This window comes from Kryptolebias marmoratus, linkage group LG21 (assembly GCF_001649575.2).
Source record: "Kryptolebias marmoratus isolate JLee-2015 linkage group LG21, ASM164957v2, whole genome shotgun sequence".
Taxonomy (NCBI): Eukaryota; Metazoa; Chordata; class Actinopteri; order Cyprinodontiformes; family Rivulidae; genus Kryptolebias; species Kryptolebias marmoratus.
In genome coordinates, this window is record NC_051450.1 from 3,073,875 (window position 1) to 3,098,402 (window position 24,528).

General features: G+C 40.2%; 1 protein-coding gene and 1 pseudogene across 1 annotated transcript in view; both read left to right on the forward strand.

The window, feature by feature from the left end:
• The window catches only part of waca (WW domain containing adaptor with coiled-coil a), a 37,726-nt gene extending 25,867 nt beyond the window's left edge, over positions 1-11,859 (forward strand). Inside the window, exons 8-13 of the mRNA XM_017435039.3 lie at positions 5,101-5,223; positions 5,340-5,488; positions 7,448-7,572; positions 9,822-10,020; positions 10,090-10,217; positions 10,296-11,859. Of these exons, the coding sequence (XP_017290528.1) occupies positions 5,101-5,223; positions 5,340-5,488; positions 7,448-7,572; positions 9,822-10,020; positions 10,090-10,217; positions 10,296-10,365 (794 nt within the window). The 3' untranslated portion in view covers positions 10,366-11,859. The remainder of the gene's footprint in view (positions 1-5,100; positions 5,224-5,339; positions 5,489-7,447; positions 7,573-9,821; positions 10,021-10,089; positions 10,218-10,295) is intronic.
• An 11,734-nt stretch (positions 11,860-23,593) lies between these two features.
• Positions 23,594-24,146, forward strand: LOC119616649 (annotated as a pseudogene).
• The last annotated feature ends 382 nt before the right edge of the window (positions 24,147-24,528 follow it).

Below are 24,528 nucleotides of genomic sequence, written 5' to 3' on the forward strand. Positions count from 1 at the left end.
AGAGCAGATGTTGTCACATCAAATATGGCTGCAGGTATTCAGGAGGAAGAGCTGTTGTGTTTCTGGCTGTGATACAGAGAGGATGTTTAAACTTAAAGCATTCAGTTTGACTTTCAGTGATTTATTTGCTTTAGTTGTGATTCGCCCATCGTAGGACTAATATTTCTATAAACTCTCCTTTTTATCGGCTGCAGCAGTAATCTCCTTCTGTGAGTTTTGACCCGTTTGATTATCTTTGTGATCTCTCATAGAGGGATCATAGAAATGCTGATACAGGCGAACCAGCAGCGCACGCGGTCCGCCAAAGTTACAAAACCTGGGAGGTGCACCGCCACGCAACGCAACCACGTGCAGGGCCTTCGCACCGGGGTGGGGACAGCGCGATTGCGTCCCTGTTGGTGCGTGCAGTGACAGTGATCAACGCATCAAGTTGATGCGGGTGGAAAGAAACGTTTATAAAAAATGACGTATTTATAATAAACAAGCATAGCTTAGTCTGGCGGTGGGGTAGGGAAGCCTGGCAGAGCGCCAGGCTTATCATACACTGGGGGAAACCCTGAGTTGCTTTTGGTGCAGGACTCTCTTTAGGTACTCCAGTTTCCTCCCATAGACAAAAAAATTATTTTTAGGTTAATTGGTAACTGTCCCTAGGTGTGAGTGGACCTGCAACCTTTCCGGGGTGTCCCCCGCCTCTCGCACAGTGACTGCTGGAGATAGGCACCAGCTCCCTGTGACCTTGTGTAGAAAATGGATGGATAGTTGATGCTTGTGTGTGAAGAGTGGATCCCCTGCATGAAGCTCTTTTAGTGGATGACTTATCTTCTGGTCACAGTTCCTGCTGTTTAGTTGTATTGTTTTTCGTGTTGGCGCCTCTTACAGCAACAAACACTGAAAGAAAAAGGAATAGAGGTTAACTATTATTTATAAGAAAAATACATTTTGCAGTTTAATGCAGAGTTACTCACTGCTGAGTGTTTAAACATGTTTACTGTTTCTTAAATTTTGCACTAGGCCTCAGTTTTGTGTATTGTATTACTAGTCAGGTATTATGACAGTTTATTGTGATTTTAAAACAAGACCTTTTTGTCAGTGGTCCTTTTTTATTAGACAATGAAAACCTGGTCTCAGTAACTGACCAAATCTTACCTTTGTTTTGCTGTATTGCATTGAATCTGTGTGTTGAAGTAATAGATCCAGACCTCACAGTTCCTGAAAGTGTTCAGTCTGTGGCGCAGCAGGACATGTAGACACTTAGCAGCTATCGGAGGAATTGGTCTCACAGATGTCTTTTGTGTGACATTTTGTGAGAAGGTGGAAGTTTTGGCCAACAGGTGTGTTTAGACTTGGCCACAGACTTTCATACTAATGTTGCAACTCATTATCCAACTGAAATAACACAAATGATTGATTATTGTAGTGTTTGGCAAATATTGGTTATGTTTTTTGCTTCAAAAAAAAAAAAAAGAACAGAAATTCACTATATTGTGCATCACAACAACAGTGAGTTGTGAGTGACAGACTGAGGTTGAAATAAGACTGCTCCCTTTTGTAATTTGCATCTACTATAAGCCTGGTGGGCGGCCAGGCTTAACTGCCCTCGCTGCCAGGCTAAGCTCCGCTTGTTTGTTGTAAAATGTGTCATTTTTTATACACTGCATCCCCAAAACCGCTACCTTTCAGGTAGATTTATACTTGACGCAGTGATCACCGTGCCAGGGTCCGCGCGCCAACAGTGACACAATGGCACTGTCCCCGTCCTCTGCGTGGAGGCTCTGTGCACAACCCAATTTTTCTAACTTTGCACGGGCCATGCATCGCGCTCCGTTCAAAATGGACGATTTTGCTGCTCTAGCGGAGCTGGTTCGCCTGTATCAACGTTTATATGATCCCTCTATGAGAGATCACAAAGATAATCAAGCGGTTCAAAACTACTGCTGCAGTCGATAAAAACGAGTGTTTGTAGACCACAGAGGGAAGAAATATTAGTCCTATAATGGGCGAATCACAACTAAAGCAATTACTGTATTTTACGGTCTATAAGGCGCACCTAAAAGCCTCAATTTTCTCAAAAATCGGCAGTGTGTCTTATAATCCAGTGCACCTTATGTGTGCACTAAATTCCAAAATCTGTCACAGGGACGTACGGTAATGTGTACAGTACCAGTACACATTACCGTACGCTGGCAGCGATAAACCAATCAGAGAACGTTACGTAATACGTACAGTACGTTCGCTGGCAGCGATAAACCAATCAGAGAACACTACGTAATACGTACAGTACGTACTCTGCCACCAGGCTTAGCCTCTTTTCTGGGGGAAACCCATATATATATATATATATATATATATATTCTGGCCCTTACCAAGTTCTAAAATTACTCCGTGTACAAAAACACAACAGATTCCATCATGTAATTTGTTAAACAAATATTAAGCCAACATGAAAAAGCTGTGTGTGGAAAAAGGCCACCTTGATTTTCAGTAGGTTGTTGAACCACATTTAGCAGCAATAATTCTGCAGTTCTTTGGTATTTAACTCAAAAATACTTTAGTCTACAGAGGAGTTCATGACTGCACGGTGCCATGGGGCTTCATGGCGCCTCATGTACAAAGATGTGCATGCATTTGCTACTGAAACTACTACTCCAAAATCAAGAAAATGCCATATTCACAAAAAATCCAGATGTATGAAACCACGCGGACGCATAAATCCAGGCTGTTGCCAACTCCTCAATAAGAAAAGTAGCTATTGGCTGTCCTAAACGTCACCCAATGACATCAGCACCTAATTTGCATAATTGACCAGAAAGGAATAAGGTGAGAAACAAAAAGGTTAGTAGAAAGAGCCTAAATATGTCTAGAACTCCTAAAAACTTTGGTCACAGTTCCAACCCTCATCTTTTGTTTAGGTTTGGGACTGGCAAAATGACCCCAAAAAAGATTTAGTGCAGAAAATGTTACATTTACATCCCACCATGGATCAGTCAGCAGCAGCATCATACAAGGGCAATTCATTTAGGGTCTGTATGCAAAGAGGTTATTATCTACTCTGACTGAGAAACATTTATTGGATGTCTGAGCAAATCCAGCAAAATATGAAAGAACACAGCCCGTTTCTACATCATCAACTCTCTCTGTCTCTGTCTCTGTCTCCCTCTATCTATCAATGTATTTATCTATAAATATATATATATATTATATATATATAAAATCTTTATTTTTATTTATATATATATATATATATATATATATATATATATATATAAAGATTTTCTTTTCAACCATCCATTCATTTTCTGTACGTGCTTGTTCTTGTTCAGGGTTGTAGCTCACCATTTAGCCTTTAGTTTCTGGTCTTTGGGGTGTGAGGTTTGTCACTCTAGGGGGGATAAACAACAAAGAATTTGAGTTTGTTTCGCTCTCAGCAACAGTAATTTGCATTTGCAGCTGCTCCCAGTTTTATCCTGGGTGTGTGTGCACATGAGGTATGGTCAGGTATAGGAAGCCTAGTTGTGATGGGCAGCTTCTCCACTGATCAACAGACACACGCTATATTGCCAAAAGTATTCACCTGTCTCCTTTTACACACACATGAACTTGAGTGACATCTTATTTTTAATCCCAAAAGGTTTTTTTTATGTTGGCCCACCCTTTGCAGCTATAACAGCTTCAACTCTTCTGGGAAGGCGTTCCACAAGGTTTAGGAGAGTTTATGGGAATTTTTGACCATTCTTCCAGAAGCTCATCTGTGAGGTCAGACACTGATGTTGGACAGAAGGCCTGGCTCACAGTCTCTGCTTTAATTCACCCCAAAGGTGTTCTATCAGGTTGAGATCAGGACTCTGTGCAGCTCAGTCAAGTTCTTCCACACCAAACTGGCTCATCCATGTCTTTATGGACCTTGCTTTGTGTCCTGGTGTGCAGCCATGTTGGAACAGGAAGGGGCCATCCCAAACTGTTCCCACAAAGTTGAGAGCATGGAATTGTTTAATGTCTTGGTACGAAGAAGCAGTCAGAGTTCCTTTCACTGAAACTAAGGGGCCAAGCCCACACCATAATCCTCCCTCCACCAAACTTTACACTTGGCACAATGCAGTCAGACAAGTACCGTTCTCCTGTCAACCACCAAACCCAGACTCGTCCATCAGATTGTCAGATGGAGAAGTGTNCTAGAGTCCAGTGACGGCGTGCTTTACACCACTGCATCCGACGCTTTGCATTACACCTGGTGATGTAAGGCTTGGATGCAGCTGCTCGACCATGGAAACCCATTCCATGAAGCTCTCTATGCACTGTTCCTGAGCTAATCTGAAGGCCACATGAAGTTTGGAGGTTCTGTAGTGATGGACTCTGCAGAAAGTTGGTAACCTCTGTGCACTATGTGCCTTAGCATCCTCTGAGCCTGCTCTGGTTTTACATGACCGACCACTGCGTGGCTGAGTTGCTGTCATTTCAAATCGCTTCCCTTTTATTATAACAACACTAATAGCTGACTGTGGGAACTGCCTGACTGGACGTATTGTGCAGGTGGCATCCTATCATGGTAAAAAGCTGGAATTTACTGAGCTGAAAGATACATTCTTTCACAAATGTTTGTAGAAGCATTCTGTTGTGGATTTTTTACACCTGTGGCCATGAAAATGATTGAAACACCTGAATTCAATGATTTGGATGGGTGAGTGAATATTTTTGACCAACAGATTTACTGTAGTTCTGTTAGAGTGCCATCCTTTAAACTTTCATGCCCACCCTCTTGCCACCCCATGAATTTTTTTCTAGATCTGCACCTGGTCAGATTTTCTAAACAGATATTTGAACATTCTGCTTATTTTTGATAGGGTTGTGTGGTTACACAAATATATTGGCCATCAGAGGTTAAAGTCCATTTATTATGGACAATAGTTTCCATGCTTAGCTAGTTTAACTTTTCCTTTCAAAAGTTCTGACCTGTAAATGACTGTACGATTCAGGGTGGGGGGTGAAGTAGCAGCTTTGATGTCTCCCCTAGCCACAGTCATTAAGAGACAGGGAACACACTAAACAGCTCACCAGTCTATCCCTGGTCTAACAGTGGTTTTGTTTTTCTTTCCTTTTCTATAGTTCTCACAGCTGCTGTCACACAAGCTTCATTACAGTCGATGCTCCACAAGATCCTCACCGCAGGACCATCAGCTTTCAACATCACTACTATCCTCTCTCAAGCTGCTCAGCTCTCCAACCAAGGTAAATCAACCCAAGCAGAAGAGTTTGTGTTGAAAAGTCAGTGCATCTGGATTTGAAATGTTTGCTGAAACTGAGTAGATTGTTCTGGTTTCTCACATTTTTGTTTTTTCCAACAGCTCAGCAGTCAAATCAGTCACCAATGTCTTTAACATCAGACGCATCATCGCCAAGGTCCTATGTCTCTCCAAGGATTGGCACGCCACAGACCAACGTTGGTCCTTTAAAACCCCTGCTCAGCTCACAGCCACTTATGTCACAGTCAAAAGTAAGATGCAAAAAGTCTGTCTTCAACAAGCATTTCCTATTGGTTTGCAGCCTTCTGTGTCAAAACTGGGAAACTGTTTTCTCCTGGTATTAATGAGCATCGATATAGGGTACCAGAATTAAATAATTTAGAATAAACTTGAGCAATTATTCTGTTTATTTCCTGATAGATTAGTTAAGTTTATCAAATGAGTGAAGTTGTTTTGCACCGTAGAAGTTAAACAAGCTTTTACGGCCAATAAGATTGTACTGACTTCTGCTTTGCACTAAAGTGTTTATTGCAAGTAGGGATTCACTGATACAAAGACCAGTATTAGGTGTTCATTTGATTGTGTGTGTGTGCGTACTCATACTCACTTGTAAAAATGTACTGAGTCCATTTTAAGGTAGCATGACGTTCACTTCTCAGTGAAGCAGTCAAGTGGTATGGGCAAAGTCAGCCGTGTGGAGGTTGTCCTGAACCACACGATTAGTTGGTGGCAGTAATGTACCATAAAGTTTGCTAACCAAGAATAAACACCTTCAGAAGAAGAACACGCAATATGGAGGTATTGCAAAGTGAATAATTGAGCAGAAGAGGTCCTGGGAAGATATGTATCTTAGCCCAGGTTTCCAAACAACCTCTCAGCCCATAGCAGGAGGATGAAGGCCTCCATCTTTCTCATGACTGGGTGAAAAGCCTGAGAGCAGGGTACGAGTTCTGCCAGCCACTGCCATGAGTCTACCGTTCTGAGTTCACTGGTTATTGGTCTTCCACCACAGGTCACTGATAAGCCGGAAAAGCTGCTTAATGAGTAGAAGCTGCCTATGGAGCTAGGCTAATGCTTAAATGAAGTGACTTTTTAATTTATTTTATTTTTTTGCTCTCTCTCCACTCAAGTTGCTGCAAGCTGGATATCTGTTAGAGGCATGAGTGACAGGAACTCTGTCCATTGCTGTATTGATTTTTTACAATTTATATTTCAACATTTAGCTGTGCTGCTGGTTAGGAATAGTGTCTCCGTTCTGCTAAAAAAGCCTGTGGTGATCAGTTGTCTAACAACGTCAGGTCAAGTCCGGTGGACGTGTTCTTCTTTGTTGAAATGTTTTGTCTTTTATCCAAAAGACTTCTTCAGTCTGAGGAGCTGCAAGCAAGCTCAGCCTTATAAGCTGCAGCTTCACATAATGAATTAACCAGTTGTTGGTGACACCCAAAACATGCAAAAGGAGGAGCATCAGCCTAATGACCGATCATTAGTGCCTTAATGGCCTCTTCCTATTCACAGAGGGCTGAGTGATATTCACAAAAACAGCACCGTAGGAGGGGGACAGTTGGACACGGAGGCTTTCGCATCTGTTTACTGACGGACAAGTTCTCTTCATAAAGATGGCTTCCTTTCCACCTCTCAAACCAACATTCCTCTCTATCATGCCTGAAAGAGTCCTGGCCTGATGATGCTGGGCCTTCCTTTGGGCCAGTGGCTGACCACTGACAACAGACCACCTTTGCTGCTTCAGCACCAGGAACACACATAGAGTGATGTGACATCAACAGAGCCCATTGTTTCATCCGGCTCCTCATCCACAGAGTCCATGGTGTTCTGAGCTGCCGACTAAAGGCTGAGTTTGCTTACAGCTCCTCAGACTGAAGAAGTCTTGTGAATCAAACAAAGAAGAGCCCACCCACAGGACTTAGTGTGTCTACCTGGATTATTGAGCATGCATCAGGAGATGATCAGTTGTGTGTTTTGTTAAAGGTTCTACTAATTGTAACAGGTGTACTGGCATTTATTAGTACTTGTATCAGTACTCTGTATCTGGAAATACTGAAATGTAAGTACTTGTACTTTTACACTGATACTCACAATGATCCAGTTCTGTGATATGGAAGCTTGAAGTTCATGTCTCAAGTAGTACAAACCTGAAGGCATTTTTCCTCTCATGATCAATCCTGTTTTCTGTTGTTGTATAAATGTTACAGGTGAGCACGTCTGCAGTGAAGCAGCCATTGCATTCCCAACCCACATCCCAGCAGTCCCTCACCAGTGAGAAATCCCACAGTCATGATGCCACCACGGCCTCCCCGCGCACACTCCAGCGCCAAAGGTCAGCACGAGTGTACACCTCTCTAACCTGGGCAGGAACAGATGTGTGTTTCTGGTCTCATGCTTTCACTCTGACTTGTTACCAGACAGAGGGCTGCCTCTGCTCATCCCCATCAGATCAGGAGTAGTATTTTTCCACCATCTGCTGGTCATCACTGAAACAGAAAATTTACTCAGTGTTCATTCATAAAAACACCTCATTGATTTTATGCACCAGTCTTCAAAATCACTCAGTTTGTGCTCCTTCCTATCAGAGGTGGTTAGGTAAATATTTATTTGCATTCCTAAAGATGTTAGCTTTTGTTGATTTAGCTCTACGTGTAATGACAGCAGTTTGTTTTCACAGATGTGTGGGAGCAATAAACTAAAGTTTATTTGGACTTGTGTTGTTTTCTTCATTCTGGGAGCAATAACATGCTCACATGGGTTGAGTCAACAAACACAAAATGTGACTCATTTCAGTAAAAGATTAAAGGTGGCAGCCTTTATCCAGCAGCATCTCATTTCTTCTTTACATAGAAGGATATAAAACCAATAACCAATTAGGATGGCAAAAAAACCTTGCAACCACTCCATAAAAAATTAAACTTTTGTTTGTTCAGTTTTAGACGCCTAACGAGTCAGTTATGATTCAGTGGGCTGCCATGTGATTATAAAACAAAACTGATGCATTTCTGTGATCTTGAACAACAAATGACTGATACTAATTAGATTGTTTGTGTCTAATGAAGAATTCAGTATCTTATACCCTGGTAATCAGACTATTATAGATGCTGACTTAACATGGAAAATGCCACAGAAAACTAATGCAATTATCATTGTTTATTGCTGAAATTTATACACAATTCAAATTTTAAAAATCACTAGACAATCATGTCGTGACAACATTAACTATTACAGATTTATATTCTTAACTTGTCAGTAACATCTTTACTGTGGTTACCTTTGTCTGCATCTGTTCAGTTTGGTTAAAATGGCTCCACCGCTGTCTCAGAGTTCAGTGACTCGGTCAGTCAGGTGAACATCAGTAAGAAGACAGTTAACCTGCCTATAGTGGTGTTTGGTTTGTTTAAGTCTGGGTTTCACGGTTTCATTGGGTAGTTGTGATCCTGGACACTTTACTGACAGGATTTTAAGTCTCATTCAGACTTATCCAGTCACAAGTGGTCTGCTCCAAGTACCAGTGTTCACAGCTTTCTCCTGAGTAACCATTGGTGATCAGAACTCACTCACCTGTTCTAAGTTCAAACCCATCTGCAGCCAGTATCACACAAGAATGTCAGCAGGGCTGCTGGGGTCTGAAAAATGTTTCAGATGTTTTTATTGTTGTGTTATATACACAGGGTGCAGTCTAATGCAACAGTTGTTTCAACAGCATCCCATAAGAACAGTGAAAACAATTTTTTTTTACAATTTTTTATGAATTAAAGTTGAAATATCCCAGTTGTGATAGTATCCAGACAACATTTGACATTCAGCTCAGGTCTCTGAGATGTTTCTGCAGTTGATTGGAGTCCACCTTGATTAAATGATTTGGTCTCAATAGAAGGCCTCAGAGCAAAAACAAAACCATGAGGTCAAAGGAACTCCCTGCAGATCTCAAAGACAGGATTGTTGCTGTCCACAGATCAAGGAAGAGTTACAAAATATTTCTTCTGCACTAAAGGATCCCAAGAGCTCAGTGGCCTTGAGACAACCAGGACGCTTCTGAGAGCTGGTTGCCTGGCAACACTGATCACTGAGGGAGGTGACCAAGAACCTGATGGTCACTCTGAGTAAGATCCAGAGATCATAAGAAGGACAACAAGAGCTGCAGAGCTCCTTAAGAGCTCCTTAACTGATCTGGTCTTTATGGCAGAGTGGTTCAGTGAAGAAGCCTCAGACTGTGAGGAAGATGTTCTGGTCTCAGGTTTAAATGTTGTGTCTGCAGGAAACCTGGCACTGATCACAGTGCAGCATGGTGGTGGCAGCATCATACTGCGTGGGTGTTTTTCAGCAGCAGGGACTGAGAGACTGGTCAGAGACAGAGATATGAAAAACTGAGTCGAGCTTAGGATCTGAGAAGGTTCACCTTCCCAAAACACACAACGAAGACAACTCTGTAAATGTCCTACAGTGGCATAGCCAGAGCCCTGTCTTTGGACCCTTGCAAAATGTTTTTTATGGTTTGCTTGTTTTTGGATTTTTTATAAACAAGACATCATACCATGTTTATGTGCCTAATTTTCTTTTCCTCTTGATGTTGTGCAGCAGTCAGAGAAGCCCCTCCCCCGGTCCTAACCATGTCGCCTCCAGCAGCAGCAGCAGCGCCCCCAGCTCTGCGTCTGCAGCCCCGCTCACCTCAGCAGCTCGGCCCTCCTGCTCCTTCACCCCCACACTGGCTGCCCACTTCAATGAGAACCTTATCAAACATGTGCAGGGTTGGCCTGCAGAGCACGCAGAGAAACAGGTCAGGACCGCCGAAAAACCTGCTTTTCTCCTCCACATTCAGCAACTAATGCTTTTTTCTGTCTGAAAGGCGTCAAGGCTACGTGAAGAGGCTCACACGATGGGCAGCATCTGTATGTCTGAGAACTGCACGGAACTCAAAAACCTGCGCTCTTTGGTCAGAGTCTGTGAAATCCAAGCAACGCTGCGCGAGCAGAGGCAAGAGCTAACTTCTTCTGCTTTCTGTCCCAGCATTTAAACCACCTTCCATCTCATTCTTATTTCTCTTTCCCACAGGATATTGTTTCTAAGACAGCAAATCAAAGAACTTGAAAAGTTGAAGAATCAGAATTCCTTCATGGGCTGAGAACTTTGGGATGCCAGTCACAAGAGGGGGGCTTTGGGAGGGAAAGAGACGGCAGGAAGAGCCATTGCACATAGCTGGAAGATGGAGACAGCAGTTCAGTTCCTCTTGAACCCAGTCTTAACACATATAAACACACACACACACACACACACACATCTAGGAGTTTGAGTTAGGTTGGTTTGGACCGTTGGGCTGGGAGAAAGGAGGAGCCATTGTTGTGGGAGGGGTTGATTTACAAGACTTAATTTTGTAAAAAGCCCACGGTGGGACAAATGTAGATTTCTTGTAGATGTTATTATCTATGTTGTAAATATGTTTTGTAGATGGAAGCCATGGAAAGCCATGCCTATCAAAGCTTTTGACATCCAGACTAATCAGCGCCTAGGCGGCTAGTCGTTAGCTAGCCTGTCCTTCATTTAACTCCTCTGCAAACATGCAGCTTCATTCTGTCCATCATGGATCGTTGAGCCACCGAGTCAGTTTGTCTGTGGAAGCAGGAGGATGCTGGAATCAGTGACAGTAGTGTTTGTCTTCAGATCTTTTTTTCCCATCCTTTCTGTTGGGTGGTGGGTGGGGGGATCAAACATCCCTCTGTGCAGAATTGTAATAACTGCTCCCGATGGTTCAGGGATCTGCTTGCAGCTTCTGGTGGCCCTGCATTACCCAGTGCCTGGTGGTTGGTGGACTAAGTGATGTTTTATTTGAAACAAGAAAACAATGGGATGTTCTGGAGTGCTGTTTTGGACCATTCCCACCAACCTCTCCTGGCTTCAGCCCTGCCTGTCACGCTCTCTCCTAAGACATCCCACCTTATTTTATTTGTGTTCCTACTGTTTCTGTTCCTCTTTTCCCCCTCTTTGCCTCTTCAGGCTAAGGTGGTACCTCTGTTTCATTCCTTTGTACAGTTGCTAACATGACCGTTGAGTTTCAAGACAAAGAATTAAAAACAAAAAAAGGTTTTATTTATAAGAGTTGTAGTGATGCGCAGTAAATCACAATGATATCCACACATTTTCACCAGCGCCCAGTTTTTAGGAGTGGTAGAGCAGCTCCAGCTGGTCAGAGGCGGGTCTAAGTCAGTGCGGGGCAACAAGAGGTCAAAGCTCAAATGTGAAATGTATGTATTATAATAAACATGTTAAAGTAAAGCAAGCACTGGTTATTTTATTGGAGTGTTAGACTCGGTCCGTACGTTAGTGCCTTGTTGAACGTCTGAAGCCTCACCTCCTTACCTGCAGGCCCTGTTTTCTTTGATGCCATTTGACAAGCGACACAAGATCTTCAACAAGCATGACGCACACTCAGAGCTGTCCAAGCACCCCCGTTTTCATTTTCCACCCCCACTGTTGAGTAGCAGGGACCTGAGCTGCAGAGCCTGTCCATCTCCTGCCCATACTGCACCACACATTCAATAAAGTTGACCACATCATTGCTTTGTATATTGTTTCCTGAAGTATATTGACAAATGTAATAAAATATGCCTCTCCAGGGTAATGTTGTTCTTGGCTTTTTAATGGTTCCTGAAGCATCACTTTGTTTTCAGCTGGTGTTTGAAGTGCTTTTTAATGGTACCATTAGAACAGCACGTATCTGCTGACACCTCCTGGTGGTTTACAGGTACTGCACAGCAGCCTGTTGCTAAGGACTTCTCTCTGCCTTAAATGTTACATGAAAAAAACACAAATTGATAAAAAAGAACAAAATGGTTGGTGATGATTTTTGTTAAATGGCTTATTAGTAATGTTTGTAAACTGCAACAACCAATATTTTGTGTCATGAGTATCCATGACTAATTTTGTGGGTCAAAAGCTGAATTGTAAGGGCAGTGAAACGTTTGACCACATGAGTGTATGTAGCAATCCTTCATGGAATGAGTATCACCTGCTGACTTGCAAACCAAGGTTTTAAACTAGAATCACTCAGAGAGTGCAAACCTCCACCAAGGCCATAGGTCCTGATGCCATTTAGATCACCATTAAAATTTAATCAAATGTTTTTGTTACAATTCCAGTATTTTCTAAAGATTTCATTGAAATGTTAATTAGTTTTTAAGTAATCTTGCTGATAGATGGAGAAACAAACCAATGCTACTGAAAACATCCCCTCCTTGGCAGAGGTACAAAAAAGCAGTCTTGCATATTCACAGGCAGCTCAAACGGCTGGATTTTCTGTATCTTCCTGGTTGGTAGACTTAACGGTACAGATCGGATTTCTTCTTTGTTTGCTTAAATACATCATCACAGTCCAGTCACTGCAGTGGCACTTCTTTGCAAATAACAGCTCTTCTTTTATATTGTATATTGAGACTTTAGAAAACAAACCTAAAGGTTGTAACAAAGGTGTCACCTGTGACCTAGAAATCAGTGGGGATCATCTTTGACCCGTGAGCTGTCCAGCTGTGTGTTAGAGCACAGGGTCACCTGTGACCTTGACCTTTGACTGGATCACTACCAACATTTAATCACTTGGAACAACTCTGAAATTTCCTGAAAATTTATTTGAAATCTGTTCATTAGTTTTCAAGTGATCTTGCCAACAGACGGACAAACCGACACTACCAAAACCCTTAACCACCTTAGCTAAGGTAACAAACATGACCTGTCGGTGATTTGTGTCGTGTTTTTAAGGAGTCTGAGATCAAATTGTATGTAAATGTGTAAAATTACTGTTGTAGATAATTTTGTGTTTGCTAAGGTTGATTATCTGTGTTTCATGGAAGAGAGGCCAGGAATAAAAGCTACTATTTAAAAAAAACAAAACCATTTGGGATTACCGAAAGGCATATTGGAGATTGTACCCTGCTGCTCGCACAGTGGTATGGTAGCATGGTAGTGGCATTATCATGTTGTGGGGATGCTTTTAATCAGCAGGGACTGGTCAGAGTTGAAGAAAAGGTTGATTATAGAAAATGAGAGAAACCTGTTTGAGTCTTGCAGTGATGTGAGACTGGGTCAGAGGTTCTACTCTCATCAGGACCCCGCTGAAGGAACACTTCAACGGTTTCAGGACAAATGGGTAAATGTCCCGGAAGGATTCAGACACAACCTTCAGCTGGATGTACCTGAAGGAACGGATGTTGTCATTTCTGCAGAACGGTGGCTCCAACAAAATGTGTTTCCAAGCATTTGATGTTTTGCAAGTTTCTAAATATCCACTCACATTAAGTAGCAGGTAGATGAGGATAAACTTAGCACATCGTTAAAGCAGGGGCAGCAGGTCAGAGGGACTAAACAGGGAACTCAATCATTAGACTTTAATGCATTCACCCATATCATTATCAGACCTCAACAGCTGAACCACAGGGAACTCTAACATACTTAAAACACAATAAGGAGGAAAACAAATTTTGTCTTTAAGGTTATATTCCAAAAATAAAACTAAATCAATAAAATAAAATCAACAATAAACAAGATGATACAACAAGAGTAAGACTATCACTAAGAGTTCAAGGAATATTTGTGAGGAATGACAATGAAGTAAGTTAAAGTAGTGATTATTAGTTTATCTAAACAGAAAGTTTGGATTTTAGGATTAATGGTTTCGGTTTCTTATCCTTGCAAACATTTGGGATTTTGGTAAATAGTTAGTTTTGGACTTTGGTCAGAAGATGTTATTCATTCTGCCTGGTTGTCAGGGTAGTTTTAATGAAACATCAGATTTTAATAAGATGTTATTTATCAGATTGCATCAGGTAAAATGCAAACTGAAAACTGGACCTTCTTTCATCTCTCTCAGAGTTACAGCAGTCTCACTGGATCAGAAGCTGAGGAGGGACAGCTGTCACTTCATCTTTGAGGAACTTGGAGGCAGGATAAGGCCCAGGGCCCGTTGAGGGTCAGAGGTCAGCGTTCCTTCCAAGGTCACCGGAGGAGCAGAGGGTCGGCCAGTAGGCAGCTGATGCAAACTAGAGCGATCCTTTGTTAACAGTATGAAAAGTTATTTCTCACTTTACAGCTTCCTCTTTTTATCTTTTGTCTGCTGGACTTAAAACAGAGAAAAAAGGTTTTTCTCAGGTTACAAACACAATGAAACAAGACGATGAACACAAAAACAAACTAGCATGAACTGACTGCAAACACACAACAACCAGCTGCCGAGGCTTTCTCCTCAGTGAGAACATTCAGCACAGAGGCTGTATCTCTCTGTCCGCAGATTCTGTCAGTCATAACTGAACACACTTCTCCTGGAAGACAAAAGAGACACTTGAACAACTTCTCATATTGAATATAGGATTCCACTCACACCCAGATGGCAGATTGTTTTTCATTTAAAAGGTTACTTGTTTGGTGCTCACCATCACACCGTCACCGTTACTGTTTTACCGTTAGAGTTAACGTTTGTTCTGGCAGTCAGCTGGAGTTGAGTCAACCTGCTGATCGCACCTTTCTCCTGTATCGTCTTTCTTACTCCTCCACGGTGGCATCTTATAATCCAGATCAGCTCTTTAATTTGTCAATCTGAGCATCAAAAACATTCAGAAAATAAATTAAATTCTCTCTACAGCAGAATGAAGGCAATGAATAAAATGTAATCTTTTCCAAACCTAAACTGTGACAGGCCCAAATCTACAGAAGCACATCGCATTCACCGAAGAAAAAAACCACATAGGCACCTGATCTCATAATTACAAGATCCTGATCTCAGAATTACGAGATACGAGATGACGGCAGAGGTGTTATTTAGGCCCCTGCCTTAGAATCAGTGGCCAGCAGCCGACAGTGAAAAGGAACAGGACTGAACACAGTCCTTTTTACCGCAGACTGATCCTGTCTTCTGTCTTCTGTCCCACCTTCCTGTTTTCTTCTCACCGTTTCTGACCGTTGTTATATTTACACTGGGGGCTTTTTTATTAGTAAATAGTTCCAAAAGTATTATTGCTTTCATAGCTCTTCATACTGACTTTTGACATTTAGTTTGTTTATTTCATACTTCATGATTATTGTTTATTGCATATATTTGGGGGATTTAAAAGAGGTGTTTAAAATTATGTTTAAGAAAAGGGAACTTGTTATTGATTCATATAAAAATATTTCTGTCGTAAATATCGGACAAAATGATTGACAAAATCTGCTTTTATATGTTATAAAAGTTTGAGGATTTCCCATACAGATACAAGTTTGATGCATAATTATTGTGTTTTGGTATTGTTTAATATGTTTAGCTAATTAAAGTTGTATCATAGTTCTAAGCTCACAAGGAGAATTGAGGTCTAAATGACCACTAGTGACTGTTCTAGTGTTAAATCTCCTGGTTCTCCCTCACCTTTGTGTTTTCAGCCCCACACATGTGTGAACAGACAGAGCAACAGCCAAAGACAAGCAATTTATTTCACTAATAACAGACTTGACCGCTGATAAACACAGAAACTTCATCTAATATCTGTGGAAAAAACACACACACCTTTTCAGACATCCAAATGTGGAATTCATCAGAAGATTACATGTCACATTAAATATGTGTATCAATCACACCAAACTGCAAAAGATGAATGAAGATTAATATAAATTATCATAAAACACTTTGTGCTTTGTCTAAGAAAATAAAAACTCATTTGAAGTTTATGTGTCATCTGTGTCACGTGTCGTTCTGGGCACTAAGGCAGTGGCCTAAATGGCACCTTTCCAATTATCTCATAATTATGAGATCAAGATCTCATAATTATATGGTTTTACTGTCGATTTTATTAACCCATATTTTATGCATAATGGAACAGTAAATAAACAACACAATGTAAGGAAATTTGTGTTCAGTTATTTCTTTTTTGTACTTCTTGGTAATAAATCTAAGTCTGTGTGTTTCCCTTTAAATGGTGCCACATTTGTCAGGAAAGGAGTAGCAGAGTTGAGTATGTGGGATGTGCCCATGAAAAACTTATTCCCTCCAATGCCAAGCAGCTTCTTTGGCTGTTGACTCTTGTTGTGAGCTTTTGGTTCCTCCGGTGTTAATCAGGCACCATATCTCCAGAGTCTGGAACCAAACTCTATCCTCCAAGATGACAATGAGCAGTCATAGCCTCACAGAGCGGGCTAACAGAGACGAGTGGCCTGCCTACAGTCCTGACCTCAACTCGACTGAACACTCGTGAGATCATCTTGTGTTTGCTGTTCATTCCAAAGAGACCAACACAACATGCAACAAAAGCTGGTCAGATAATGGGATGTCATCCCAAAGCAGTGTGTGAGCAACATGAGGAGGAGGTGCCAGGCTGTGTAGGTTTTGTCCACATGTTAAATAAATACATAGGTAATTGAGTGCAACCCAACCCTCAACTCTGCTGCTTATTTTCATTACAAATGTGGCACCATTTACATGGAAATAATCAGGCTTTCCAGAAGTGTGAGATTTATTTCCAAGAAGGATTTTTACAACAAAGAAAAGGTCAATCAATCTAAAATTTCTTTACATCTTTGGGCTAAGTTTATGTCAAATGTTTAAAGCCATATAGCTGTCAAACAACAATTTTTATACTTCGAACACAATTTCTATGTCATTCAATGATTGTTTGGTGGTTAATGCATTCCTAACTCATCAGGGTTTTTAGAAAAACTGCTTTAGAAATGTCTGTCTACTCTTGTCCTTACAGTTTTTAATCACTGTTTCTTTTCAGAAGAAAAGAGAAAAACTTTTCGCCCTGGTGTCTCTGAATCCATTGTTCTCCTGCTGACTCTGTTTACATCCAGGAATTAGATCACCAACTCAATATGTTTGTCAATGTTCAAAAGTAAACAACTCATAGTTGTTGGCAACAAAATATGATTCTGCTGATATCACTCATTAATGACAAATTTTATGATAGACTTTTGAATAATGAGTGTTTAGTTGTTATTTTTTACTACAGCTGATACACATAAAAAATGTAAATCAAAGCCATTGAAAGTTAGCATATGTTGACAGCTATTATTGTGAATAAAATATGAGTTCATGAGATCTGCAAATCATGATTTCTGTTTTTATTTACTCTTTTCTGGAATTGGTGTTGTAAATAATCTCATCCTGAGCTCAACTATTGTCAAATATTGGCCATTGAGAAATAGGTTACAGTTAAATTAAGGTAGTCCCTGAGTATTTGAAAAATCAGATCTGGTTGTTTTCTTTTGTTGTTGTTGTTGTTGTTTTTAACCCATCATCTATGCCTGGCATTACTTAAAGGTGAACTGAAATCAAATCTAAAAAAAATGGACATTTCATGAATGTTATTTAGTCAAACACATCCACACAACATTCAGGGACCCGTTTTTAGGACCTAAAACTTAAATAACTTGTTTTTAGTGTTTAAGTCAATAATTTCCAAAGTGGGTGACTTGTCGTCCTGGGTTCATGATGTGCGCTGTGCCCCGGTGTTCTGACGATCTGTGCTTCCTCATATGAAGTAAAACTATAATATAGACACTCCTTACCAGTTAGAATAATGTATTAATGTACTGTAATTGTATTGTATTAACCTAAGGATGAGTGTAACTCTGCACTAGCTGGCGAGGTCATGGGAGTTTATGGGACTGCGAGTACTAAGCACGGAAGATAACGCGGTCTGGGGGAGTCAGCTAAGCGGAAGCCGGAATCCCTCCGAAGGAGGACACCTGCAGAAGATGGAGAAAAACAAGTCCATATACAGGGTTCCGGAGAGATGACCGAAGGAGGATGGGCCAGTTCTTTGTTCAGGTTAAAATGCTATGTTTTAGTGATTTAGTTCAGACATCTTCTGGTGTTCCTGTGAGGATTTGGATTTGTTGTTTCTGTTTGGTTTTCTTTGTGGTTTTTCTGTGGGTTTTAGTTAGTGTTTTCAGTTTGGGTTTTTCCTGTTTGTGTTCCTGCTCAGTATTCACTCCTCCTCCATCACTCTTTTGCCCTCCTTGCCACGCCCATTTCCACCTGTCCGTAATCATCTCCACTCACCTGTTTCCACTTCCCTCGTAACCCTCAGCACTCAAATACCTGGTCATTTCTCCCACTAGTCGCTGGTTCATTGTTTTTTGTTTGCCGTTTGCTGCTGTGCTCCATACCTTGTCTCCTTGTTGTTCTGCCAACCGTGTTTGGATTTTTGTTCTTTGTGTTGCTGCCTCGTCAGCTTTTGTTTTGTTTATTTTTCTTATTTAATAAATTAGTTTACTTTGATTATGAGTCTGCGCTCAGGGTTCCTTTCCGTCGTCCGCAATCCCGACAGTTCCTGCTGTGAGCTGGTAAGGAGTGTCTCCCTAAGTACTAAGGCTAATAAATCTTTTTAACTGAAGATACTGTTTCTGACCATTTTTGACTCCTGGTTTCTCTGTGCATTTTCCGGTCCGTCGTGAGGAGAGGTTTTTTTTAGAGTTTGAGTTTCATTTAGGTAATATTTTGTCTCCTCAACACTGTTTTTTGTTTTTTAAAATTCTCTGCTACGAAGATGCCTTCTTTTAAAATAATTGTTCTTCTTGATTCAAACTGTGTTTTTTTGTCACTCTAAATTTACTTGTGCATTCACTGCATTGTCAGTAAATATAGGCCTAAACTCAGTTCTAAAATTATATTTCAGATACAACAATCTCATTGGTTATTTAACCCTAGACCTATCACCAAGCTTTGCACAAGTTCTTCCTTTTTTATTTATTATTGCACAGTAAGGTAATGCACAAAGAGAAAAATGATCATGCCTAGCTTTTTATTTCATAATCTCCCATTAAAGGGTTTGCAAGGAGAGGAGTAACAGTCCAAAAAAACTTTTTTACTTGTATTTACTTTGAACTGATAACAACATGAGTGTCATGCAAGTATACAGAAAGCAAACTGGAATAGTAGCTTGATGTAATGGAAATTGTGAGGAAGTGGCAACCATGTAATGCTAGCACCTTTTAAAATTAGCGTTTGAGAAAAGCTTGTTGCATTTCCACATAATTCAAGCTAAAACAACTTCCTCTGATAAAAACACTGCTGCTGTGAACGCTAATCTATTTAAAACATTGCAAAACATTTAAAGACCTGTGAATTTAGTAATATAGTAATCTGTTACTTCCCAAATGAATCGTAAAGCTTAAAATAAAAAAATTAAACAAAACATATTTACCAAAAAGATTTTAGTTTGTTGCTTGATAATAATGAGTTTGTAGAATATTTAGTCAAAACATGAAAACAAAACTACCTTAATCTAATATTATGGAGAGTTTGAATGAACAATNGTGGGACAAACTTCCACTGCTTTCTTCTACCTGACAGAATATCAAAATCTGATTTTATTTCTACTTTATTTACATAGTTTAAAAATAGCATGTGCTAAGTATTAATAATGAATGCATCATGGTGACACAAAGTTACTAGACACACAGCTTCGATCATATGTAGCATCCAAAGTTACTCATGTGTTTTTAGTACATATTCAGGGCAGTTTACTGAAAAGGTATGAAAATATTCAAAAGGAGAATAACATTGCCACAAGGTAGGTCGGATTGATGGATAGACAGAAAGTCAGAACACCAGCTGACCAAGAACGCTGCTACTGTCCGGTTGTTTACTAGTGGAAATGGAAGAAGAAGCCTTTTTTGAATACAAAGAAATGCTGGAAGACTTCATGGGAGTAATGGATATAAAACCAGTTTGAATCTGAACCGACGGCTGGATCTCCAGAATCAGATGAAAACTCTTCAGATTCAGATTCTGATGATCACCAGGACCATCATGGCCGACAAAACAACACGCATAAAGACCAAGTTGGGAACGTGGAACGTTGAGAACTGATCACACCCAGATCACTGTCATGACATCAGTACATGACACTGCAAATCACCATGAAGACAGCTGAGAGAGCGCTAACGTTGCTAACTCGAATCTAACCCGATGCTAACTATGATATTTCATTAATCACACAAGGATTGTTTAAATTTTTTCATCAGTAACAAACTGCTCTGAATCACAAACTGATCTCAGGCTGTCGGCCTGTAAGCAGCTCAGATCTTTTAATGACAGCACGCTTTCACAACGTCATGTTTGAAGTAAAAGTTCCTGTTTCTTGTCTCCTTCTCTGTGGCAATGTCTTCCTCTCCATTTGACTTTCTTTTAAAAATAAAAATAGTTGGCAAAAGGTCCTGTTTTTTTGACATGAAGTCAGTCCACCACATTAATGAGGGTCGGAGCAGTGCTTCTTTTTGAAGTAGTTCTGATAGTAATTCCCACATCAGAGGTTATGGATCCAAATCTCAGGAAGGTTTTTATGTTTCAGGAAGCCAAAAATGAAACTCCAGTGGTATTTTCTGGCTGGTTCAAACAAATAACTCCAACGAACAGAACTATATTGTATCGGTCTTCATCCACTCACTGATGAATTGCTGAATGCTCGTGAACCTCAGCAGCTCTGTGGACCTCACACATCAGGAGGTCATGGAAAAAGCTGAAAACACCTGAGTGGTTTCTTCAGTGTTCGATAATAAAAAAAAAGTGTCTTTTTTTTTTCTTCTGAAAATTGTACAAAAAGTATATTTCCTGATTTTCTTTCAACTGATGTTGGCTTCAAAACACTTTTCAGTTCAGATTTAACTTTATTAGTTAAATTCAAACAAATTTGTTTAAAACTTATTAGTTAAATTATAACTTTTTTGCAGAAAAATTAAATTTAACTTAACATTGGGAGACAACATAGATTCTAATTAAGAGGGGGTACTCTTTAGGGGAATAAATAAACATCTTGAATTACAGGAACTTTATTTATCTCAGCTCAGCTCCAAGACAATGATCTATGAAATTTTACCAACTTGAGGCCCAGTGTATTCTTCCAACTTGGTCAGATTCAAACAACACTGTATCATCATGAGCACAATGAAGTTATAGCTAAGAGTAAGCACGATGTGATTCAATCAAAGTATTTGCAGCAAGTTATGTGAGCATAAGCATACAGTCCTGCTCACCATTATTGGCACCCCTTCATGATTTGCATAGCTGAGTGAATATCTTCATGATCATTCATTGGTTAATTCCTGTCATATGTGTGGAGGCAGTCCATCACAAGTGATCTTTATGTGTGATTTGCAACAGGTGAGCCAAATTGGGTTTTCATATTGATTTGCAGCAAAGGGTGCCAATACCACTGGCATGGTAAAAATTATGTTTTTCTTTGTTTTCCTCATAATGTTTATCTTTTTAAATGTTTTTGATCATTTGCTGTTTTGCATCAAGCACAAGCTATCAGCAATAAAATGTTGTTTCACTTGATGAATTTCCTTCAGTAAATATTCCATCATATGTACTTAAACTTCATGGGTGCCAATAATGGTGAGCAGGACTGTACCTCTGAACAGAGAAGGAATCATAAACTTAGCAGTTATTTCAAACCAACAAATTTCTAAAACGGCATTTATTTCATTTGTTTTTCTTTTTATAATCTATCTCTAAGGAGAGCCCAGCTACCCTGCAGAGAAAAACTCATTTCAGTCACCTGTATCCAAGATCTGGTTATTTCAGTCACATCCCAGAGTTCATAACCATAGGTGAGGGTAGGACCGCAGCCTGACCAGTAAACAGAGAGCTTTGCCTCGTCACCATCCGCCTTTTATGAACACAAACAGCCTTTAAATGTAACAAGAAACCACACCTACAGCCTCTTTCTGTTATTGGTTAAACCATCATAGCTTCATTGAAAAACAAACATTTTCAAAAATAACAATAATAGAAAATAACTAAAACAAGTAACATGTTTAAATAACATTTTTTATAAAGACAGCATAACAGAAGTCGTACAATTGTGCACCGACGTGTGTCTTACCAGGTTAAAACAATCTTTTTTCTTTCTAGAAATCTTATTTCTCAATCAATAAAATGCACACAACCCCTTTTTAGAACAGAAGGAGAATGAGGATACATCTGTAAAACATACTATTAACATGAAATTACAAGCTTTAATGCAAAAAAAGTCTAAATTAATGCAAATGCTACATCTGTAAATGTTACAGATTACATAACAATCTTAAAGATGTTGACTACTTTATATTTACATGAATGTAAACTCATTAATGTGCAGCAAAAATTTTTATCAAATGTAAAAAAAATCCACTTTTTATTTGACTGAGAAACTTGTATATTTCAGCTAAATTTGAACAGAAAAAAAATCTGGAACTGCACCTAAAATAAAACTGGATGTAAACCTAAACTTCATTTTAAATTACCTGTAGCATAGTGTGTAAGGCTTCAATAATAATAATAATAATAATAATAATAATAATAATAATAATAATAATAATAATAATAATAATAATAATATACATGCTAGTCCTTCAACATTTCCAATACTGTGTAATTACTCCCTTATTTTGTTGGAGTTTACACAACGACTTTGGGAAAATAAATCATCACTGAGTCGATCAAATACAATACAGTTCAGGATTGAAAAGTAAACCACAAACTGAATAAACTCTGTTTCTGTATCTGGATATGAGTGTTTTACTCCAACAGTTTACTTTTCAGGTTGTGGACTGTTGTTCATTTTTGCAAAGTTGATCTCCAGGAAAAGTTTTTGGAACGCTTGAAACATGCATTTGAGCTTCCTGGGATGCTCAGGGTTGACGGCATAGATCAAACCCAGCAGCAGTGCACACACCTTGGTTGGCACATATCGGATGGGTCGTCTGCAGCAGAGTTGGGAATGACAAGCACCTACAATTTCTCATCTATGAAGCCCTCTGATTTGTCCTCCTTGTGACAGAAAAAAAGTGTTGTTTTGTAATTTAGACACAACATTTCATTGAAAGAGTTATAAACATGGGTGAAGGAAGAAAAAAATCAAACTGGTATTATCAACCTTATTTCTTTCTAGCCAATAATGAATAAGTGGGGTTGTCAGATGGCCTTAGCACAACCTAAGGTACACTCAGCAGTCCAGTCTGGAAAAGTGACTTGACTTGAATTTCACAAATAAAGCTGATAAAAATAGCACAGGTCACAGATGGTTTGTATGTCCCCTTCTTTAATTGGCTTCTAGAATTGCGCAGCTAAAGGTGGCTGCATGTTGGAGCAGCTCTGTTCCATTCATTCTGAGATATTGCTTTTGAAAACTTTATTCCTCTTTTTTTCTTCATGTAAATCACTTTTTTGAAAGATTATTTCCTCTGGTATCGGATGCTGTACAAGGATTTTTTACTGAAAACTTTTACTTTTGGACATCTTGTTATGATGCGTAACCATGACAACAAGGTGGCTTTTTTCACAATCAGGAGCAGCTGATTAACATCTTTTACTTTTCAGTGTTAAATGTGAAGAACCCTGAAGTCCAGTCATGGCCAGAACCAAGCAGACTGCCTGTAAATCCACCGGAGGTAAAGCTCCCAGGAAGCAGCTCGCCACCAAAGCTGCCCACAGGAGCACCTCAGCCACCAGCCGAGTGAAGAAGCCTCACCTCTACAGGCCCGGTACCGTGACTCTCAGGGAGATCCATTACTACCAGAAGTCCACCGAGCTGCTCATCCAGAAGCTGCCCTTTCAGCACCTGGTCCAGGAGATCACCTAGAACTTCAAGACCAACCTGAGCTTCCAGAGCTCGACCATCATGGCTCCGCAGGAGGCCAGCGAGGCTCTCTTTGAGGACACCAGGATCAAGGACAGATCGCTACAAGAGACCCTTCCTGCCCACAGCCATCAGCATCTATAACAACTCTTTAACAAATCCAGGATTATGAGCTACAACAACATTTATTTTCCCTTTGGGATTAATAAAGTATCTTTGAATTGAATTGAATTAATATTTATGCACTTTTTGCTGCTCATAACACTTTGCACCCATTCTGCAGGTGGTGGGCCTACAGGAAGGCGAACCCATGGAGCTCATTTAGGTAGAGCCCCTCCCCCAGGACTGGCTTCTGGGTGGGGCCCAGATAACCACCCAAGGGACATCAAATGCCTTGCTTTCTTCTATCCATACAAGTGTTTTTTTGTCTGGCCTGTCACCTCGGACCGTTCTGCCTTGAGAGAGCCTACTGAGGGCAGCACAGTCATGTTGAACCTGACTAATTCTTACTTTCTGAGAGTTTCAATAAAGTTTATCTAGTGATCCATAAGCCTCTCCCTGGGCTGCCATCTTATCGTGGTGGAGGGGTTTGAGTGTCCCAATGATCCTAGGAGCTATGCTGTCAGGGGCTTCATGCCCCTAGTAGGGTCACCCAAGGCAGACAGGTCCTAGGTGAGGGGCCAGACGAAGTGCAGCCCAAAGACCCC